We start from the raw sequence: 19166 nt of genomic DNA on the forward strand, positions 1-19166 counted from the left end.
TTTGGTTGAGTCTAATAGTTGAGTTGAAAAAATATTGTAGACATTTGATTGATCTTTTAAGCTTTTCCTGGATATTTCTGGAGTACAACTAATTTTTCACTTTAAAGAGGATACTTTTTCATTAGAGTATAATAAAAAGGATAGTTGGTTATCAGTAAAAGGTATCAAAATAACCCTATTGTTTTCTGGATATTAAGATAGTGTGCAGGGGAGAGAAAGGGTTCATATTTATCCTGTTGTTAGAACAAAAAAAAGACATGGAACATTTAGTAAGTTCTTAAAAGATTAAAAATATATAAGTTGAGCCCATTATAAAGATTGGGTTCTCTATACCTTAAGATATTTACTTTCATATGTATCTTTTCTAGTTTTTTAAAATATATTTTGTTGTGATATAACTGTCTCATATCCTTACCTCTGCCTAAAGGCATTCTCAACTAGCCTATAAATTCCCATAAAATCCACATGATCTGGTGATTGAAATTAGTAAATAACCATCTATAGCCAAAACTAGGGAAGAAGGGGGCTTCTCAGCATCCTTCCATTAGAGGTATGTATGGAAAGGACCCTGTGAGGTTTCCATTGATCCAAGCCCTTGGAAATTGCTCATCAGGAGGAGGAGGGAAGAAGGTTGTTGGAGGAGTTATGTGTTAGAAACAGGGTGTGGTGGTGCATGCTTATAATGCTTAACTGTTCTGGAGGCTGAAGCAGAAGGATTGAGTTTAAGGCTAGTCTGGGCAAGACCCCATCTCAAAAAGCAAACAGTTGGGGGTAGTAGTGAAGCACTTGTAAAGCATGTACAAGGTTCTAGATTGAGTTGTCAGTAAAAAACACATGGATAATATGCACACACAGAAAAAGTATGAGAGGAGGCTAGGCTTGGACAATGCTTGACAATTATTTCAGGATGTAAGTAGTATATGACTGACAGCCACCATGAAGAATCTCAGTCTTGAGTACCCCTGCTTTGTGAGTTTAAGCATACCTGTTTTAGAAATATCAACTATGAAGAGACATCAAGGAAGATGGTGGGAGCAGGCTAATGTTTCAAGAATGGAGTAGGATGTCTATTTAGTAAAAGAAATGAGGGATTCTTTTTATATTGAAATAATGTAGAGTGAATGTATCCTTCAGTACACTTCTTTGCTGCTGCAGTTGCTAATGGTAGCTTCTTTTATTTTCGAATTGTGCTCGTTAGGTAAAAAGTTACATGGCCACCCTAGATAGAAGTAGCACTGTATTTATGACCTCACCTCTGACTCATTTTGAAAGGGGGGAGATGAGGTTACAAGGATTTTGAATTTTTGTCTTTTGTTTAGATGGGACTTCTTTTCATATAGTAGGTGATGAGTTTTTGTTATTAAATAGAAGAATTGTTAATAGGATAGTGGTGAGAATTTAATTTTATGATTTGTCATTTAGATAATCATTCCATTAATAAATGTAAATAGTGTTTGAGAGTGCTAATTTTTCTCCTTCTTTGGCTTATAGTTACCTATCCATTATGTGTTTCAGTATTTTATCACTTTTAGTTTGTCTAATTGCAAACTACATGAATAAATCCAGGGTTGTTTTATAATGGAGTTGTAGTTTGAATAGGTTGAAAAGACTGTTCATTTTTGCTTTTGTTCTCTAATGCCTTGTGACTAATAAAAAGTTGGTTGTATTAAAGTGAATATGATAAGTAAATTATTTGAGTTTGCTTTGAAACTACTTAGAACTTTAGTTATCATTTTTGGTAACCTTGTCAACATTAAGGTGAACATGAAATGATTTTATGTTAAATTTTTAAAACCAAAATTTGGTTTGTATAAATGTTAACTTTTATGATTAGCTGGGCTGATATTGAAAAATACAGCTGCTTATCACTGCAAACTAATGTGCTTACTAATTTTTTTTTTCTTGGAGCTGAAGACTGAGCCCAGGGCCTGGTGCTCAAAGCAAGCACTCTTCCACTGAGCTAAATCCCCAACCCTACTAATTATTGTAATAATTAGGACTGATTAGGTTATTTTTTTAGTTGCATGCTTAGGGTCTTAATCTGAAATTTTAATTTTGTTGTGAACATGGTTGCTTTTTTTTTTTAAATGCTTTGCTACAGTTGTAGAATATAGATGCTCCCTTTTTTGGATAGGTAATGGAAGAAGTTATAATCATGTGTGGTACTGGTGACTGGCCAACCAGACAAATGTACTGCTAATGAAACCTTGCTTATTTTAGCTTTATTGTATAGAAGATTATGCTGTTTGCCACCTGCTGGATTACATATTATCTCAGAAATAAAAGCAATTGGCATATTGACATAATGAGTGTTTTAAAATAAGGTCTGTTTGAGACCATGCTTTGTTGCATCCATTCCATCCCCATGATTCTTCTCATTCAAACCTTATTAAAAAAATCTGAGAAAACATATCTTATGTTTTTCTTTTTTTCAATATTTTAAAATTTTTTATATACTCATTTGAGAAAAAGGCAGAGACAGAGAGAGTGAGAAAATGGGCGTGCCAAGGCCTTCAGCCACCGCTGCGGAACTCCCGACACATGCACCACCTTGGGCATCTGGTTTATGTGGGTCCTGAGGAGTAGAACCTGAGTCCTTTGGCTTTGCAGGCAAATGCGTTAATCACTAAGCCATCTCTCCAGCCCCAGATTTTTTTAAAACTTGATCCAAGCTGAAAAGTTGCTATTTTACTAGCTATATGCTAAGATTTGCTATCTAATTTGATCATGTAGTCATCTGCTAGCCTGAGAGTCTGTTTCTTAATCTGCAAAACAAATGTAAATTTAGGATAATTAGAATGATGTTTTGAGGACAAAGAAATGGCTTTCTAGTCTCCAGCCTTGTCACGTAGCTGTTAGGACAGCAGTGTTAATCTCTCATCCCCTCTGTGGACATGGCAGCTCCAGAATATGCACAGTTACCAAGGAGAGAAGCTGGGCCAAGGAAAACAAGGGTGGTCTTTACTATTCATTTTCTAGTTCAGCTCTGTTCTTTTCTTCATCCAGCAGTAATGGTAACAGCAGTAGCTGGAGCAGTCTGGGTTTAGAAGGAGATTTGTATGAGGACAATTTATCCTTTCCAACATCAGACAGGTTGGTCCAGTCTAGAACCTTAAGAACTGATGAGTCTTTCACCACTAATGCATGACATCATCATCTTAAAAGAATGCGATCACAGTGCCAATATATATCAACCTGCTTTTCTCTTGTATTTTGACTGATTCTGCTTGATACATTTACATCTAATGAACAATTCAACTATGCTGAAATAAGTCTGACCTCTACTTGCAGAATGTGTAACTGTGGTGCATGGGTTGCTATGCTTGCTGTGTTTCATTCTATCAATTACTTCATTAAAAAGAGCTTGCTTCCTACAGGATTTCTGTTGTTTTGTTTTTATAAGTTTTGTTTCATATCTATCTAATAAGAGTGTAGGAAAATTATTTTCTGTATTAAAATATATTAATGGCATTTGTAGAAGCATTGATGCCTCATTTTTATTATATCCTTTGATATCCAAATGGTATATTATTTAAAATCAAGTTAGATTATTTAAGCCTTTTTTAAATTAAAATTTTAAGGTATTAGTTGGCTCTAAACGTCACGATAAGGTAGGACTTCTTGGTTTTTGATCACTGTACAGTTCAGATTTTAACATGAAATGATGTGAGAAGCAAAGCTTCCTTTCTCTTGTCATTTGTCCCCTTTCTAAATGTTGTATGTCATGCTGTAACATCACATCCCTTACTATTTTTCTAAGATTCATTACTAATTAAGCTCTTAAAAAATAAATCTCTGCTTTTTACTTCAGTGATGGACCAGATGGTAAAGATGAAGAGCATGAGGACGACATAGAGGGTAAGTGACCTGAGCCTTTGTGTTTGTGTAAGGTGCTGGAGAAGATTTGTGTGAGTTTGCATTTGTGCCTGTTCATTAGACAGGTCCTAGGCTGTTTATACAAAACATTATAAATCAGGGACTTTTTTCTTTTTGGTGGTGGTATTAGATTCCAGGGCCTTGCTCCTGGTATACAAGTGCTGAACCACTGTGCTACAGCCCCAGTCCTTGAAAACAGGGTATTGAACTAGGTTTCTTTGTCTAGCATTAGGTCCTTTGTTGAATAGCTTGTAATATTTGATTACCGCACTAGTAAATTAACTAGATTTGGTCATATATGCCTTAATTTCTACCATTTAGGAGGTAGAGGCATGAGGATCAGGAGCTCAAGGCCAGCATTGACTGTAGCAACTTCAAGGCCCACTAGAGCTACATGAGACCCTGTCTTTAAAAAAAAATTAGACAAAAGTTCAGTTTTTTAGGAAGAAATTTAAGATAATCTGTGTATAATTTTTTAAACAGAGTCTAAAAGTTTACAGTCACAGCATATTACTCCTGTATTGGTTACTTTTCTTGTGTCTGTGAAGAATACCTGACCAAAGAGAAGAATTTACTTTTGCTCATTATATCAGGCAGGGAAGGTATGGCAGAGGGCTTATTCTGGGAAGTCATTACCCTGACAAATCATTGTCAGTAGCTTCTCACTCCCACTAAACCCTTGTTTCCAGCTAGTCCTCCCACCACCACTTTCATGTTTGTATGTGTGAACCACTGAGCTTAACTGGATTGTTTGCCTGAGCATGGGTGGGTGTTATTTACTGTAGCATTTACAACTTTCCAGTGGCTATGCCACTGAAGAAATGACCTCCTCTACCCTGACAAATCATTAATTGTCAGTAGCTTCTCAGGGAGGGTTGAGGCCTCATGAGCCTTTTTCTGTCCATGACGAATGTTGATGTGTTAATAATAACTCTTGTGCAGGTAACCACAACTGAATTCATGAGTACAGTGGCTATGTGCCATGTAGAAGACAGCATTTCATAGCACTCCCCATCCTGCAGCTCCACATTGTTTCTCCCTTTTCTGCAGTGTTCTCTGAGCCTGAAGGGGGAGACATATGTGTCTCATTTATAGCTAAGCACTCAATAGTCAGTTATTCTTAGCACTTTGACTAGTTATGTATCTCTGCATGAACTGCTACCCACTGCATAAAAGCTCCAACAGGTTGAGAGCAGCAACAGTGTATGGACATAGGCATAAATGTTTAGAAGGCAGTTTGATAACATGTCCACTTAGCCAAACAACAGTATTAGATTCTGCCCTGGTGCCAGTGACCTCCCCATTGAAACTTGTTTGCAATAAGGAAAGAAAAAAGATGATGTTTATTTGTAGAGTGTTGTGTGGACAAAATTTTTTATATTAAAAATCAGGGGCTACTTGTTCATTGCTGTACAACACACAGTAGCCGTGAAATGAAAATAGTCTTAGTGTCCATCCACTGATAAATGGGTACATACATACAGTGGAACAATATTTAGATATAAAAAGACAAAATCACGGCTGGGGAAATGGTTCGGTGGATAAGTAGTTGCTACAGGAACACAAGCACCAGAGTTTGCATTTCCAGCACCCATATTATATAATTGTCAGGTGAGTCCGGCCGTCTGCCTGAAAACCACGTGCTTAGGAGGCAGAGACAGGTGATCTTCAAGTTGGATAACTAGACTAGCTGATTCAGGTAGCGTTGTGTTCAAGTGAGACACTGTGCTTCAGTAAATGGTGTCTTCCCCAACAGCTCTCTACACTAATGTCAACCTTTAATGTCCACAGGCATGCATACACACTTGTACTAACACACATAAAAATATGCATACACACATGCTTATTACACATGCACACACACATGCCCAGAAACAAAATGATAAGATCTTGTCATTTTCATCAACTTACGGAACTGGAGTTCATGATGGTGAGATAAGCCAGGCACAGAAAAACAAATACCACATGGTCTCACTCACATATTGAAAATATAAAAGCTGATCTCCTAGAAGTTAAGAGTAGGTTGGTGGTTACTACAGATTTGGGAGATGGATATAAAGACATTGATCAATGGGTACCAAGTTTTACTTAGTAGTAGGAACTTCTGGTGCACAGTAGGATGACTATAAATTATGGTCATATCCAAGAAGAAAGGAGTTGGATAGTTTCATTAAAAGACATTGATAAAGTCTGAGGAAATAGTGATGTTTAACCCCAATTCAACATTACAAAATGTGTACCTCTATTAAAATATCACATGGGGACTGGAGAGATGGCTTAGTGGTTAAGGTGCTTGCCTGTGAAGCCAAAGGACCTAGGTGTGATTTCCCCAGGACCCATATAAGTCAGATGCACAAGGTGGTGCATATGTCTGGAGTTCGATAGCAGTGGTTGAGGCCCTGTTAGTTCTCTTACACTCTCTCAAAAAATAAAAATAAAAAATTCCCAACCTTGCTTTTGGGGCATAACTGGTTGCAAATGACATTTTCCTCCACCCTTATTTTGCCTAAAGAAGCAAGTGATTTAAGAGCCCAGAGATAGACTGCCTGTTCATATGCTGGTGGGTCTCTCAGCCTGAAAAGTGTCACCTGTAAGACACAGATACCACTTCCTACCTCGTGTGGTACTTCTGAGGGTTAAAGAAGCTTGTGTGCATAGTGAACTTATGCAGGATGTAGGGGGCATGTGCTGTTCAAGTGTTGTCTGCTATTCTTTATTTGAGGTTCTTATTTGTGTTTCATTATTATTTTTATTGTAACAATAGCTTTACATTTTTATTTTCTTACCTTTTACCTCTGAGACTTAATTTGATACAAATGAGGGTTTTTGTTGTACTTGAAGTCAATAGTATATTATATTTGTGCTATCAATATATAATCAATTATTTCTTTGTTTCTACTATATTTTGTTCTTTCAAAGAATTTTTGTTTGTTTGGGGTTTTGTTTTATTTTGTTTGTTGGTGGTCTCACTCTAGCTCAGGCTTGACCTGAAACTCCCTTGTCTCATGAGGGCTGGGATTAAAGATGTGTGCCATCACACCCAAAAAACTGTTTCAGCTGATACTACGTATAGCTAAGAAAAACATTCATTGGAATATTAATGGAAAATATTTGTATGTACTTGGAACCCAGAATGTCAAGAGTTGAATTGATGATTTCCACTTCATATTGTTTAAATTTAAATAATAGGGTTGGAGCAAGATGGAAAGACTCTGCTAATTATGAATGTTGACATAGAGCCATGCACGGTAGACCCCCAGCTAAGGATTATTCTTCAGTGGCTTGTTGCCTCGGAGGCTGAAGTTGTAAAACTTTATTTTCATGATACTGCAAAGAAGGAATTTATACTAGTAAGTATAGTATATGTACTGAGAAATACCTACCTTCTTAAGTGATTGTGAGGAAACAAAATTTAACAATATGTATCTTGTCATATTGCTTGTCTAATAACATGTCTACTGATTATAGCATGGTTAATGCTTAGGCTTTGTAGCCTATTAAGGTTCAGATGTTAGCTCTGCCATGTTCCAGGAGTGTGACTTTGGGCAAGTTAACCAGTCTGAGTTTCAGTTTCCTTAGTTACACTGTGGGAATGGATGCACATAGAATTACAGGGCTTGTGAGGGTTAATTATCATACTGAACAAACAAAATAATTAGTCTTGGCTTATATAGTCCTCAAAGTTAGATGCCATTAACAAGCATTTTATGAAGTCTGTTGAAAAGATTATGTAACCCTCTGTATTTTGTTGACTCATAGTTGTACTTCATAAGACTGTTTCTCTGATAATCCAGCTTTAGGCATATGAGACACTGGCATAATTAAAAGGCAATGAAAGTTTAAGTTAAAGTTATTTTTGCTAAGCTTTACCATGTACCAAGTACCTTGTTAGTCAAGATTTTCAGTTTAGAGTTAGAAGGATGTTTTCCCTATAGTTTTTCTTACTGAAACTTTGTGAATAACAAGCACGTTTTAGAGGACATGGTGACATGAATACTGCTTTTAATACTAGCCTCATGACCAGATCCAGGGCAAGTGATAGACACAGTGATCAATGAAAACCTATCAAATCAGGAGCTGGAGAGATGGCTTGACAGTTAAACTGTTTGCCTGCAAAGCCAAAGGATCCAGATTTAATTCCCCAGGACACGTTAGCCAGATGCACAAGGGGGCACATGGTGTCTGGAGTTTGTTTGCAATGGCTGGAGGCCCTGGTGCACCCATTCTCATTCTCTCTCCCCTCTCCCCTCCCTCCCTCCTTATCTCTCAAATATATATATATATATATACAAAAGCAGAAATCTAGAGGCTACCAAGAACTCAACACTAAATCAGATTGCCAAAAGGCATGCCATGGCTCCCAGGGTATATTGTGGAAGAGGAGATGGAAAGATTGTAAGAGCCACACAGTAGGTAGGAATAGCCTGAGCCATGGTCCCCTGCTACCCCACAGGGACTGACTGAGGCCCTCATGACTCCACACTGAATACCATAACCCACTGAGGAAGGCCCCCCTGGGTAACAGGAGCTGGGGCAAGGGGATAAAAGAGTATATATCCTGTTATATATAAAACTTTTTATATTAAATTACAAAAACATTGAGTATTTGATCAATTAAAACAAAAGGAACACTCCAGTTTCTATTATAAAGTTCAAAATTTATAAAAATATGAAACAATACAATTTTGATGTTTACTTTTACTTAGAATGGACTTTTTCAGTTTAAAGGTGCTATTTGAAGGAGAAAATAGTCTATGTGTTCTGAACGCTAGGTTCCCAGCTGGTGGCAATTTGGAATTGGATCCTCCTAGAGTTGATGTATTGTTGGCAGTAGACTTATGGTAGTAAGTATAGCCGGCTTCCCATTGCCAATGTTTGGCCCATCTTCTACTGCTGTAGAAGGGATGCTCAGGAAGGGGGTATTGTTATAACTGACTCCAGGGAGACAAACCCTTTTAAGAGCCATTTAATCTTAGATACACTGAGGCCTGAAGAGAGCCTTAGTTGGAGCTGAGAAATTGTAATGGGTAAAGGGATCTTTTCACCATATAACCTCGCCAAGGATCTCTTTGCCTGGTGATTAAGTGCAATGCTTAAATATGGATGATAATGTCATATTACGTCTATGGCTTATTTTAACCATATGTCTGATTCAAAATAATGACTCGTTGACCATGCCTGGTTAGAACTCCACAGGGCTACTGGAAAGCTATAAAACAGTTAAAGAGGCAAGTACAGATTATTTGGGGGAATAATAAGGATAATTGCAATCTTTAGTTTTTGCCTTTCTCAATTATACTACTCTGACATTTTCACTAATAAATAGAATAAACAAGCATATTACCATGAGCATGAATAGAGATGAGAAGGCTGGAGAGATGGCTTAAAGGTGGGTTAAAGGTGATTGCTTATAAAACCTGATGGCCTGGGTTTAATTCCCTAGTTTCCATGTAAAGGTGGATGTACAAAATGGCATATGCATCTGGAGTTTGTTTACAGTAGCAGGAGGCCCTGGTGAACACACACTTTCTCCTTGCAAATAAAATAATTACTTAAAAAAAGTGAAATCTGGGTGTGGTGGTGCATACCTTTAAACCCAGCACTTGCGAGGCAGAGGTAGGAGAATTGACATGAGTTCAAGGCCATTCTGAGACTACATAATGAGTTCTAGGTGAGCCTGAGCTAGAGTTGAGACCTTGAAACAAAAAACCAAAAAAAAAAAAAAAAAAAATGGAGATGTGATATAATTGTTCAAAAAAAGAAAATATAAAATGTACAAGTGAAAAAGGATAAAATAGATCAAAATTCAAAATTTTTTTTTTTTTTTGGTGCATGTGTTGTATGCACATATGTGTGCTGATGTGTATGGCCCATGCCCCTGCATTTGGAAGCTAAAGAAGGACATGGGTGTCCTTCTCTATTGCATTTCTGCCTTATTTGCCTGAGAGTCTCTTTCTAAACTTGGAGCTTGTCACTTTTCAGTTACACTGACTAACCAGCATGCCTGAGCAATTCTGTTTCTGCCCAACTCAGTACTGCAGTTACAGGCATGCTGAACATGCCTGACTTTGCATGTAGGTGCTGGGGCTTGAACTGAGGTCTTTGTGCTTGAACAGCTAGCATTCTGACTGTGATAGCTGGATTCAGGTGTCCCCCGTAAAGTTATGTGTTCTGAATGCTAGGTTCCCAGCTGGTGGCAATTTGGAATTGGATCCTCCTAGAGTTGATGTATTGTTGGCAGTAGACTTATGGTAGTAAGTATAGCCGGCTTCCCATTGCCAATGTTTAGCCCATCTTCTACTGCTGTTGTCCATCGGCTCTTGGCCAGGAGGTGATGTCTACTCTCTGCTTATGCCGTCATTTTCTCCTGCCATCATGGAGCTCCTCCTCGAGTCTATAAAGCCAAAATATATCTTTTCTTCCCACAAACTGCTCTTGGTCAGGTGCTTTTTCCCAGCATTGAGAATCTGACTGGCCACATTAACCCAATAAGCCATCTTGCAACTTCTCCAGTCCCCCAGATTAAAAACTTTGTCCTTCAAATCACACTATCAACAAAATGAAAAGACATTCTACACCATGGGAGAAAATACTTGCAAACTGTATATCTGATCAAGTTCTTATAACTAGCATATATAAAGAACCTTCTACGATGTAAAAAGGCACATAATACAATTTAAAGATGGGCAAAGAATCTGAATCATTACTACATGTCTTCTTTGGAAAATAAATACATGCAAAGATGTTCCATTTTATTAGTCATTAGAAAGCTGCAAATCTAAACCACTGTGAACTTCATACCCACCAGGATAACTATAATGAAGTGGATAATAAAATCTGTTGGTAAGAATGTGGAGCAATTAGATCCTTCATGTAGTCTAGAAAACAATCTTACAGGTCTTTAGAAAGTTAAATATAGTATTATTATGTAACTCCATGTTTCCCCTCCTGTGTTTATACTCAAGAGTAATGAAAACTTATGTCTACACTAAAACTTGTGTACAAATATTCATGGCAACATTATGTTAGTAGGTAAGAAATGTGAATGTGCTGGCATGGGATACAAGCCTATAATCTCAGCACTTGGTAGGCAGAGGCAGGAGGATCACTGCAGGTTGGAGGCCAACCTGATTGACATAGGAAATTCCAGGCCAGCTAGGCTATATACCACGATTGTTTGCCTCCCTCCCTCCACCCCCCCACACACAAAGGGTAGGACATGGGAAAGGAAGGAGAAGAAAGAAAGTGGGTATGCCCCAGACGTCCATTAGGTGTTGAATGTGTTGAATGGATAGTGGTACTTTATTAGTCAATAGAAAGTTAGTCGTGAAGTACTTAAAAGGTGCTACACCTTGGGAATCTTAAAACACAAAATCAGAAGGTGGCTGCAGAAGCCCTCACCCAGATCTTATGATTCTGCTTACATGAAATGTTCAAAATCTGCCAATGTCCGAGAACATCAGCGGGGAGAATGGGGAGTTATTCCAGTGCATCGGGCTTTCTCTTTGATGGCAGAAAGTGTACTAATACTGATTGTGATGATGGTTGCATTAAACTCAGGGACAACATTAAAAAGTCTTGTATGTAAAGTTAAGTATATTTGTAACAAAAAAAAGGCTTGGGGGCTGGAGAGATGGCTTAATGATTAAGGCACTTTTCTGAAAGTCTAAGGACTCGGGTTTGATTCCCAGAACCCCATGTAAGCCAGATGCACATGGTGGTGCATATGTCTAGAGTTTGTTTGCAGTGGCTGGAGGCCCTGGTGTGCCCCTTCTCTCTCTCTCTCTCTCTCTCTCTCTCTCAAGTAAATAAATAAAATAAAATATATTTTAAAAAGTAGTTTTTCATAATTTAACTTACAGGTTTTTCAAAACTTTAGAACTTTAAAAAAAAATAAAAAATAAAAACTTTAGAACTTTACCAGAGCAAAATAGACAAAGTGAATGAAGTCACATTCTGATTGGCCACAGTAGAGTTTATTTAAACTTTCCTTTATTTACTTTTTTGCTTGATTTTTATTGAAACATTACATTTCTTTGTTTTAAATTTATTTTTATTTGAGACCGGGGGGGAGGGGGGGAGGAAGAGAGAGAGAAAAAAATGGTGCACCAGAACCTCTAGCCACTACAACTCTATATATTGACACATGCACCACCTTGTGCATCTGGCTTATGTGGGACCTGGAGAATTGAACCTGGGTCCTTAGGCTTTGCAAGCAAGCTCCTTAATCACTAAGCCATCTCTCCAGCCTAAAACATTATACTTCTTAACTTAGCAAGCCATGTTTCCGTTAAGGCTAGAGTGTGTATTCCAGGGGAAGAGCACACTGTATGTTGTGGAAGGCAAATCTACATCCTTTTATTAAGCTTGACATTGTGTTTATTATTTTATGTTCCTAATTGAGGGTGTGGCAGATGAATTTAGTTAGGTTAAGAATTTCCTGTAGAAATTTAAGACTATACTCCCACACAGGCTGTCATCTGGCCACGGTTTGTGTTCTCTGTCCAGCAATCCCAAAGTGTCATTCTGTGGAAGACCTGTTTATAAGGGGCAGGAAGGGAATGTGTTTAACTTGGGTAAAATGGTGGTAGTTGAGGGGAATTCTTGTTGTAACTGGGAAAGGATATTTAGTTGTAAACAGCAGGATTCTCAGTTTTGTCTGATGATGAAAATACAAACAAATTGCTTTTGCTAACGTATACCATGTCTTTCTTTCTTAGCTTTCAAAACGATTACAAGAAAAAGGATGGAAAGTGGGAGACCTTTTACAGGCCGTGCTTAAATACTATGAAGTGGTGGAAATAACTGCCAGTGAAGAAAGATGCAAGTCGTTGTTTGATTGGCTTTTGGAAAATGCATAGAACAAACTCCAAATGAGTATATTTTACTATTTGCTTTAGGAGGAGAAGAAAAAGATGAATATGTTTAGGATAAAATTCATATGTTGAATACTAACATTTTAATTGAATTGGGAGGAAAGTAAATATAGCTTTATAAGTACTTTCTGTTGTCAAAGTGTATATAGTTCATACTTTTGTAATCTTTGTTAAAAATATTCTTTTCACCACTTCTTATATATACATGTGTAGTGTTACAACCCTAAGAATATGTCTGTGAAGGAAAAGGGTCATTGCTTGGTGGCATTCTTTTTGGATGCAAGTAGTAGGAACTGCTAGAAACTACACTGAGGTGGCTGGTGAGAGGTCCCAGTGATATAGCTACAGTTTTGTTCCTCTGTAAACAAATGACATCGAAAACTCACCTGACATCAAAAAATTAAGTTGAGACTAATTTTTTTGTTTGTTCTTACTATATTTGTAATCTTTTGTCCTGTTTTTAAAAAACCAGTTTTATTTCCACATTTCAGATACTGGTACTTTTTGATCCCCCAAACTATTGATTTCTTAACAATGACATGAGTTAGGTTTCTGTAAATATCATAATTGAATTTCCCCAGCCTTCCATCAAGTGAAATTATTTGCTAATACTGCCAGTTATTCTGGAATGAAAATGAGAGGACGAGAAAGACCGAGACGGAGAGGAGAGAGAGAGAGAGAGAGAGCAAGAGCGAGAGCGAGAGCGAGCGAGCACTTTAACCTTCCCACTAGTTTGTTCCTACTTTGAGCTGTTCGCTTAGTTAGAAACCCACTACTAACACTTTAAAAGGTGCTTTAAATTAAAACATCTATAAAGATTGTACAGCAAGAATTTTGGTCTTTTTGACTTAGTCTTACAAATAAAAATTCAGGTTGCAAAACACATTGAAATGTTAAGAATTAATATGGAAATGAACTCAGTGGTGCCAAATAATGATTTTAGTTACTTGAGTTTTGAAAAGCTTCTCCACATTACCAATAATAATTTTTTTTTTCTAGAAAAATTGGGATTTACCCCTACCCCCAGTAAAAGATGGCTGTGCTATTTTTTAAAGTTCTCTCACATTGTCTTCCTGGTCTGCCTTTTCTACCTGTCTTTAGAAACTGCAAGTTGACATGTGAAGAGGACCAGCTCTTGGTTTTGTATGTGTGGGTATGTGTGAGATTTTGGTCCTTCTGCTAATGGATTTTGTGGTCTACCATAATCACTTTTTTATTGAGCCTTTTATTTTGCTCCATTACATTTTCTTTCCCCCAAACACTGACTTATAAAAGCTATAGAAAATGTAGACAATATAAACATAGTACCTGCCAGGGAGTAGTGTCTTTCCAGGCACTTTCATCAATTTCAGTGAGTAACTATGGTAGATATATGTGTTTTATAAAATCTGCTTTTAGAAGAATGCCAAAAGCTAATTAAATATTTTGAGGTTACACTGTTGAGGTTTAGTTTTTCTCTATTTAAGATAGAGTCATAGGGCTGGCCTTGGGCATAAAGTTTTTGGAAAGATGCAAGAAATGAATGATCAGAATTGTTTTTGCTTATTGCTTTTCAGAACTTGAGATGTGGCCACATTGGACTAGGTTCTAAACATTAGGCCCATGAATATTTCCTCTGCTGAAATTGTAAGATACAATAATTGATCAAAAGTTTAGGTTACATTTTTACAAGTAACAGCCAGATTGCATTTAGGAATTTGGTATATGTATGGATTAGAGTAATAGCAAAACTGAGTTATGAATTTCTTTGAGAGTGACAATATATTGATTTTATAAACTGTTTAAAATGCTTTTGTTTATTTTTATTAATGGTATGATGATTTTAAGATAAGATGGTTTTAATTTTCTTTGATTTTTGCTGGAGTAAAGCTGGACTCAGTCTTTTATTGAACTGCTGCCTAATGACAAAACAGCTGTCATGTACTAACAGGCATGGTAACAATTATAAGAGGACCCCACACTTGCATCAGTTCAGTGCAGGACCATAGGGAAAAATAAATATTGGCAAATATGAAAAGAAGTATGAATAACTTTTCTACTAAAGAAAGAAAATATTTGAGTCTAAAATATCCTTTTTAAGTACAGTCTAAACTTAACTTTCTTTAAAGCATTTTGTGATTTTCCAAAGGCATTCTAGATCTTTCTGTCTGTCCAGTCTCCAGAGCACCTGTTGAGGACAGCTCTCTTATTATAAATCTGCTTGACATATTTATATTGTAACATTGTAGAACTGCTATCCTGTATACTTCACTCCTGATGCAATATGTCTTTCTCAGAGCTGTTAAATTTGTGATGTGCTATGAGGTGAATTCTCTGCCAATTTAAAACCATTTTGTGATCTGCAGGAAGAATGTGAAAGAGGCTCTCTGATAAGGGGCTCCAGAACTATTGCAGCCCGAAATGTGGCAGTTCTTTCACGTTGATCTTTCCCTAAGCTAGGTTTAAATGTTTTTTGTTTTTCTTTTTTTTTTTTAAGAAATTATTACTGACTTTGAAAGTATTTCCTGATTCATTCAAAAGCAATGTTTCCTTTATGAATTACAGAAGAAAATGCCAATAGAAAGTGAATGGCGCTTTGTATGACTTAATGGATTGTATAAACCCTTTGAGTGTTTACTCATATGTGATATCTTTATACTTTAAAAAATGTTTATACCCTTTAATGTTGTTGATGTGAATTAGTTCATTTTTAATTCTTTAATTCTGCTTACCTAAGGGTTTATGTTGCTGATAGGGTTTCCTGTATTAAGTGCACAGTGCAGAAAGTGAAGTATTATCACTTGGCCTTAGTGCACATTCCCCGAAAGCAAGGTTTCATTGTCATCATCCTCAGAGTTCAGATTTTAAAAGTTCCAGAATACCAGTTTACCACCATGCATATCATTTACAGTTTTAAAATGTTGCATCCCCACACCGGGCCTAAGGAAAATCTTTCCATTTAAGAGCTTGCTTATCTGCCACCAGCATGAGAGAATCAGAGTGTTTGTGGGAATTAGAGAAGTTGTAACTTAAAGTGATATGCATTTTTCTCTCTCATTTTCAGCACAAACCCTGCAGACATTTAATTTCTTTGTTTACTGTGTTCCTGCTCGGAAGATGCAGATACTATGTTGTTACTCCTGCCACTTTATATTTATTTTTTTACCAATCCACATACATTCCTTTCAGTGAGTTAGAGTTGTACTTCTAGAAGTTCTTGTTTTGTTTTGTTGTAATGTTTGAATGCTATTTAATATTGCTGGTTTTGCTACTTTTGGTTACTTGTGCAGTGTTGAAAGTAATCTGCATTCTTGTTTAATTACCAGATACATAGCAAAAGCAGTTTTAAATAATTATACCATTTATTCGGTGTGCTCAGTTAGCTAGTACATTACGATCTTTTACTGTATAATAGTAAGTTCTATTTTGTTTTGTTCTTCAGTAATTTAATGTTCACTTTCTGAAATAATAAACTTCAGGATGCACTAAAATTTTGTTTTAGCAGTGGCTCAAAAATGTTTCAGAAATTAATTTTGTAATAAGTTGCAGTTATTTGTTTTTTTCTCTTATATTTGTTTAAGCCTGTGATCTTTCCTCTCTGAACTAAAAATTCTTCAATAAACCTAAGAAATGCTGAGCCTTGGTGTTCATTCTGTAGTGTCCTGTTTATTAACTATTCTGTGTTGAACTAAAACAAAGGCATATAAGACTGCAATGTTAGAAGAAATGAAAGGATTGTAAATGCTTACGTCATAGGTTTTGAGAATAAGAGAAATTGGAACTATTTTTAGAAATAGTACATATTTTTATTATGTACTATCTTTTTATTTATTTATTTGAGAGCAACAGAGAGAGAGAGAGGAAGAGGCAGAGAGAGAGTGAGAGAGAGAGTGTGCCAGGACCTCTAGCCACTGCAAACAAACTCCAGATGTGTGCGCTCCCTTGTGTATCTGGCTAACGTGGGTCCTGGGGAATTGAACCTCCAACTGGGGTCCTTAGGCTTCATAGGCAAGCGCTTAACCACTAAGCCATCTCTCCAGTCCAGAAATATTTTTAACTAGGCGTTGGAGTCTTATCTACCTGTGAATGCTAATGTAAGGGTTCTAAAAGCGTGGCTGCTTTGTCTTGTATTTAATGTAAAATAGGATGCTACTGCCTTCAAGAGCATGATTCTTGAATTCTGATCTGGTTTAGGCACTACTTTGGTAGTATATGGAGATGGTTTCCCTTTCACACCAGATACATGAGAAAAGAAATTACAAAGTTAGCTCCTGACTTTTTTATTACTAAGGGAATTTAATTTTTTCCAAAAAGTATATTGAGACTGCAGAGATGGCTCATCACTTGTTTCCAAAACCTGACAGCTCCGGTTCAATACCCTAGCACCTGTGTGCGGCAGTCAGGTTCACATGGCTGGCAGAAAACACTGGACCAAGAGCAGCTTGTGGGAAAAAGGTTTATTTTGGCTTACAGACTCAAGGGGAAGCTCCATGATGGCAGGGGAAAACGATGGCATGAGCAGAGGGTGGACAGCACCTCCTGGCCAATATAAGATGGACAATGTCAGTAGGAGAGTGTACCAAAACTGGTATGGGGAAGCTGACTGTAACACCCATAAGCCTCCCCCCCCCCCTGCAATAGTACACTCTCCCAGAGGCTTTAATTTCCAAATTGCCATCAGCTGGGGATGTGCCATTCAGACCATCTAACTTTATGGGGGGCACGTGAATCAAAGCACCACAAATGCACAAAGTGGTATATCATTTAGAGTTCATGACAACAGGCCCTGATGTGCTTTCTCCCCCCCCCAAAGTAAACAATTTTTAAATTATTTTTTTTAACTAGACTTTTTATTTAAATTTCAAGTTGATTTTATTTTTAGAGCAATTCTAAGGCTCAAAAAATGAGTATGAAGTCCAGAGTTGTTTATTTCCTGTCCCCCGTCTCATGCCTACAGCCTCTTTTACAGTCAGTACCCCACCACAGAGTAAGACATTTGTTAGTTTACAAACCTATATTCACATGCTATTAGTATCCAAAGTCTATAGTCTATACTGAGGTTCGCTGTTGTTACAGTACATCCTATTGTGGTGGCGCATGCCTTTAATCCCAGCACTTAGGAGACAGAGGTAGGAGGATCACAGAGTTCAAGGCCACCCTGAGACTACATAGTGAATTCCAGGTCAGCCTGGCATAGAGTGAGACTCTACCTCGAAAAAAACAAACAAACACATCCTATGAAGTTGGACATGTATGTGTATTGCCTTAAGTTTTTTAGTTCCAGAAAGTAGGGAATCATTTCCATAAGTTCTTCAGAATGCTAAGAATAATGGCAAACATTGAGGAGGCTCTAGTGAGTGTATCACAGTCACAGACCAGTTAACAAATACAAAACATAAGAGAGATTCCATGGATAATTCCAAAGATAGATGACTCCATAGAGTGAGAAATGTGGGAAAGGACATTGGGATACTGGAGTACCTAGAGATGATGTTAGTACTGAGGAAGTACAGAGGCTTGAGGAAGACTTATCTCAGATTGTTATAAGTGTGAAATGGAGAGGCCCTGTTCCCAGTGAGCACTATGTGCTCTTGGGCATCATGAAAAGGTCAAATGGACAAACCATCTGCAGAGCTTTTTACAGCATCATGCAGAACAGTGGAGAGTAGATGTTACATTTTGTAGTCTTGCAATCACTGCACATTTTATTTTTATTCTCCAGGTCTAGGAGGGTGATATGTGGACTGGAGTGCAAGGGAAACATTTCCATGTGGGGATTAATAATTTAATTAAGCCATCAGCTTAGCTCTTCCTTCTGTTTAAACAAACACCTATGAGTGGATTTCTTGAAGGAATTGATTAAAAATGGAGTCAGAATTTTCCTGCTGATGTTAGATCTTGTAAAAATAACTACTAATACTTATGGAGATTTCATATTTTCTTTTCAGTTTCTTTTTTTTTTTTTTTTTTTTTTTTGGTTTTTTCGAGGTAGGCTCTCACTCTGGCCCAGGCTGGCCTAGAACTCACTATGTAGTCTCAGGGTGGCCTCGAACTCATGATAATCCTCCTACCTTTGCCTCCCGAGTGCCTGGATTATTTCAGTTTCTTGAAAACTCAAACACTTGGAAACACTGATTGGATTCTTTACATGGCAAGAACTTGACAGGAGCTGAATAATGATTATCTCTTACCCCAAAGTAAATTCTGTTTGCTTCTGATAGGTCATACTTCATTGTCTCATTTCTGTTCAGTTGGGTCTGTAAACAGGTTTTTGTTGTTGTTCTTCTTATTTTATAGGCTATCCTTTCCTGGTGTCAACTAGGCTGGCCTCTGAACTTGAGATTCTGCTTCAGCCTCTCACTTGTTGAGATTATTGGCCGTTGTCACCATGCCTGCTTGTTTGTTAGGTCTTTGACATGCAGCTTGTCACTGAAA

At 37.3% G+C, this 19166-nt stretch overlaps 1 protein-coding gene across 5 annotated transcripts in view; it reads left to right on the top strand.

The window, feature by feature from the left end:
- Positions 1–16368, top strand: part of Akap11 (A-kinase anchoring protein 11) — a 61826-nt gene extending 45458 nt beyond the window's left edge. Inside the window, exons 9-12 of one of the 5 annotated variants that reach the window (XM_045144861.1) lie at positions 3007–3093; positions 3812–3858; positions 7066–7226; positions 12597–16368. In XM_045144861.1, coding sequence (XP_045000796.1) covers positions 3007–3093; positions 3812–3858; positions 7066–7226; positions 12597–12737 — 436 coding nt within the window. In that variant the 3' untranslated portion in view covers positions 12738–16368. The remainder of the gene's footprint in view (positions 1–3006; positions 3094–3811; positions 3859–7065; positions 7227–12596) is intronic. The other 4 variants (XM_012950959.2, XM_045144864.1, XM_045144863.1 and 1 more) reach the window with 4 other exon arrangements.
- The last annotated feature ends 2798 nt before the right edge of the window (positions 16369–19166 follow it).

Source organism: Jaculus jaculus, chromosome 3, assembly GCF_020740685.1.
Source record: "Jaculus jaculus isolate mJacJac1 chromosome 3, mJacJac1.mat.Y.cur, whole genome shotgun sequence".
NCBI lineage: Eukaryota > Metazoa > Chordata > Mammalia > Rodentia > Dipodidae > Jaculus > Jaculus jaculus.